Source organism: Perkinsus marinus (assembly GCF_000006405.1).
Source record: "Perkinsus marinus ATCC 50983 genomic scaffold scf_1104296928304, whole genome shotgun sequence".
NCBI classification, from domain to species: Eukaryota; Perkinsozoa; order Perkinsida; family Perkinsidae; genus Perkinsus; species Perkinsus marinus.
Window position 1 is genome coordinate 1 of NW_003216855.1, and position 3,364 is coordinate 3,364.

General features: G+C 45.9%; 1 protein-coding gene across 1 annotated transcript; it reads right to left on the reverse strand.

The window, feature by feature from the left end:
- Window positions 1-2,272: 2,272 nt before the first annotated feature.
- Pmar_PMAR026879 (hypothetical protein) lies at window positions 2,273-2,749 on the reverse strand (the record flags this gene model as incomplete). The annotated part of the gene is made up of 3 exons (XM_002788334.1): window positions 2,273-2,393; window positions 2,440-2,582; window positions 2,624-2,749. Coding segments are annotated over 3 exons (390 nt in total), but the record flags the coding sequence as incomplete, so codon positions are not given.
- Between the last annotated feature and the right edge of the window lie 615 nt (window positions 2,750-3,364).

The following is a 3,364-nucleotide window of genomic DNA, read 5'->3' on the forward strand; positions in this document are numbered from 1 at the left end:
ACTAGCGTCACAGCTTAAAGATACTGCGAGCTGTACGCCAGAGACACAACGGGGACAGGGTAGAGACGGTCCGGCACAGGCTGTGACCCGTATACAGGATTGTCACTTCTCGCCGTGAACCTTCCTCGACTTCGACGCTTGAAGTTGTTAAGATGTCGACCAGTGAGTGATGAGGGTGTGATCAGCATACTGGAGAACTCTGGCCTACTAGAAACGCTCGACCTTTCCTATAACAGGAAGGTGAGTTATGCTTACTTGGATTGAACAGCGCGAAATGATCGGACAACCTCGGACAAAGTTGTCCGATCATCTATGTCTTTGCTCCATAGCAATATCGTGATTTTTGCGCCATCTTTGTTGTGGGATTTTTCTCTCAAGTGATCTATCTGACTGGGTTGAATCACCATTGTGTGCAGATAACAGAGGCGATCCCCCAAAACTCTGAGGTGTGTGGCCAGCAAAGAGAAATTCAAAGGATTCGGGATAAAAGAAACCAATTTGGTGCGAGACGACGCCTCTTCAATGTGAGCGTCAAACCCCTTGGTCAGGTACGCCTGTTCACGGCCCAGCTCGCTGATTGCTTCCTCACTCACACAGGGAATACAGCTGTTATTTTCACTACAGTAGGTATCGGCAGCAAGTCTTTGGCTGATTGTATGTTGTTGTTGTGATATTAGGAGCTTTCTGCGGTGCAGTATTTACCACCAGAGAGGAGCTCGACTTGCGAATTAAATGCTGCGATGACATTGTTAGTTTCATATTCTGCTTTGAGAGAGTTGCTTTGAGAACTCCAATACGGGAGAGGCAATGATCTTCATCGATTGCGTACTCTAAAAAGTTGCTGTTGTGATTGCAGTCCGATGCCTGTTTTGGACGGGAGCACACTTTGTTCATACAGTTTTCCTCATCACACTTTGGAGTTTCACCCGTTTTACGCGAAGTGGCGTAATGCTTGGTGAAAAAAGCGATATTCGCGGTGATAAGTCGTGAAATAGGTTTTTCAGTGAAAAATTTTCACTAGTGTTTTCCATATCACGGGTGAAACCGTGAGCAAATGTGTTGAAACCGTGTCGTTCACTGACTGTGGCGAAAGGAAACGTCTCTCCTTTACATCGATTACATGGAGTATTGTGAATGGATGAAAACTCTCTTCCCAATCCACGAACATGAGGATTTGGTTTTGACATAATTCAAGACCGAATAACTCTATCGCGCAGATATCATAATATGATTCACTCGAGAGCTCGAGGCATGAGTTCTTGCTATGCGAATTGTCTATGCGAAAAACAGGTTAAACGTAGGAGAGGTTTCTAACACCGCTAACACAACTCACGAGGCGTGAATGAACGCTATCCACAGCGTTTAAAAGTGTACCCGATCTGGTCATCAATTATGACATGCCATAGCGAAGGAGCTTCACTTCTGTGTAATGGGACCACCGAGTTGTCGTTCTCGATGAGTTCGATGCCTTCCTTGATCAAGGGAGGGATAACCTGCATAAACGTTCACAATTTAAAGCTACGGAATTGATCTATGCGCTGAATCGGAAGACTATGGAGTTTTGGAATGTCTACCAAATTATGATCGCGCACGCTCAGCCGAGATGATGAGTGAAGGATCCCCCTCTCTGGTTGCGTACGTTATATATTTGTATGAGTATCTTCATGCACATCTTGCATGAACCGTTTCATGTGTTATTCATGTGGAACACTCTCAAGTATATAAAGAAGTGGATAAGCTGCTCTCAAAGGCTATCCTGTTGGGTTGAGTACCTATTCCCATCTACTTCATGAGGAAATTGGTTCGCATAAAGATTTCCAGATTTTTGAGATGCGGTTCCCATACCGCACCTCATTGAGAACGTCCGTGTTGGTGAATATGGCCGGGTTCGAGTTGAACTCCAAGAGATAGGGCTTGAGGTCAGCACCAGGGAGGACGTCATAACCGAAGAACTCACCGCCGATTATGGTACCGTTTTTCCACTGTCTAGTAGACCTACCACTATTGTGTGGAAAATACGCACATGTTCAAGTTGAACAGTTCAACTGCGTATATATGGAAATTCCGAGGGACTTTCGACAAGTTTTGGGACATATCTGTATACTTATACCGTAAATCCTATGGAAACCTCTTTAATAAGTGGGGAAGCTCTCAGGCTCAACCGAGGAAAGCGAACATATATTTCTCAACACTGATCGGCTCTCATCTAAAGAGGACACCATCGAGAATGTCCTTGCCTGCTCAGAGAGTCACGAGCTCCCTCTAAGGTCACTGTTGCCATTTCCATAATGATGGGCTCGAACACACGACAGTACCATGTGTTAAGCCACCACGAGGCGTCTCCCTCAGATGACGAAGTCGATGCTAAGTATTCACACAAGCGTTGGATACTCCTGAAGGATACCATTTTCGGGCTAGTGATTTCAGCATAGTCCGCACCAGGTCGATTCCTGCTTCCTAGTTTTATAGTCATCTCCGAGTTTTTTCTGAACTGCCTGGTTCGTTAGATGTGCACAGCGATTAGTGATATCGGAACAATATTCACTCAGAGTGCGCCGTACATATCCACGAGCAAAATAGGCCTATCATGATTAGTAGGACAGTAAGCGGATACCACGAGCACCTTCAACGGTTCCGTTCGCGTCATCAAGAGGAACATTCTGAAGTCGCATTTACACCCGTCCAAAAGAAGAGGATCACTAATGTATCGTTGAATGACAGCCTTAGATGGCCGTCCCTTTTCGAGGCCCTTCAAGTACTCCAAGGCGGTTTTCCGGTCGAGAATCTGAATTGTTGAGTATTTGCACAGGCAGGGACGTAGTGCGTCATATTATATAGCCACTATATCGAGTAACAGAGCAACTATAGAATTTCTTACTCCACATGGTGAGTCTAAGGTGATTCAATTGTATTGTGCCTCACACCAGCGGTAATTATCGATGTAGTATGATGATGATGATCATACTTTTATTCCCATGCCCCTATTCAACGACGCCGGCTTCACGATCCAGCAAGATTCTTCTCCTGATTCCTCCACGGCTGCAATAGCCGCTCTAATTTCCTGAACTCCCATTCTCTCGGAGAGAATCTCTCCACTAATGCTTGGCGACCGTCACCTTCAACAGAATGTAAGTCTCGGGTAACCACTTGCATTGGTTCTCCATAGACCGTAATTCAAGGCCCTTTCGGACCGCCGAGACCAAAGAGCATTTATTCCCGAACTCGGGCATTTTCTGAAGCTTGTTAACGTATACAGTGCCTTCTCCTCTGGCCAGGTGACTGCCAGCAGCTGCGAGAGCATCTGGTCGTAGCTGTCGCCACACCCATACAGTCCTTTGGGTAGACCTATGAGGAGATCTGATTG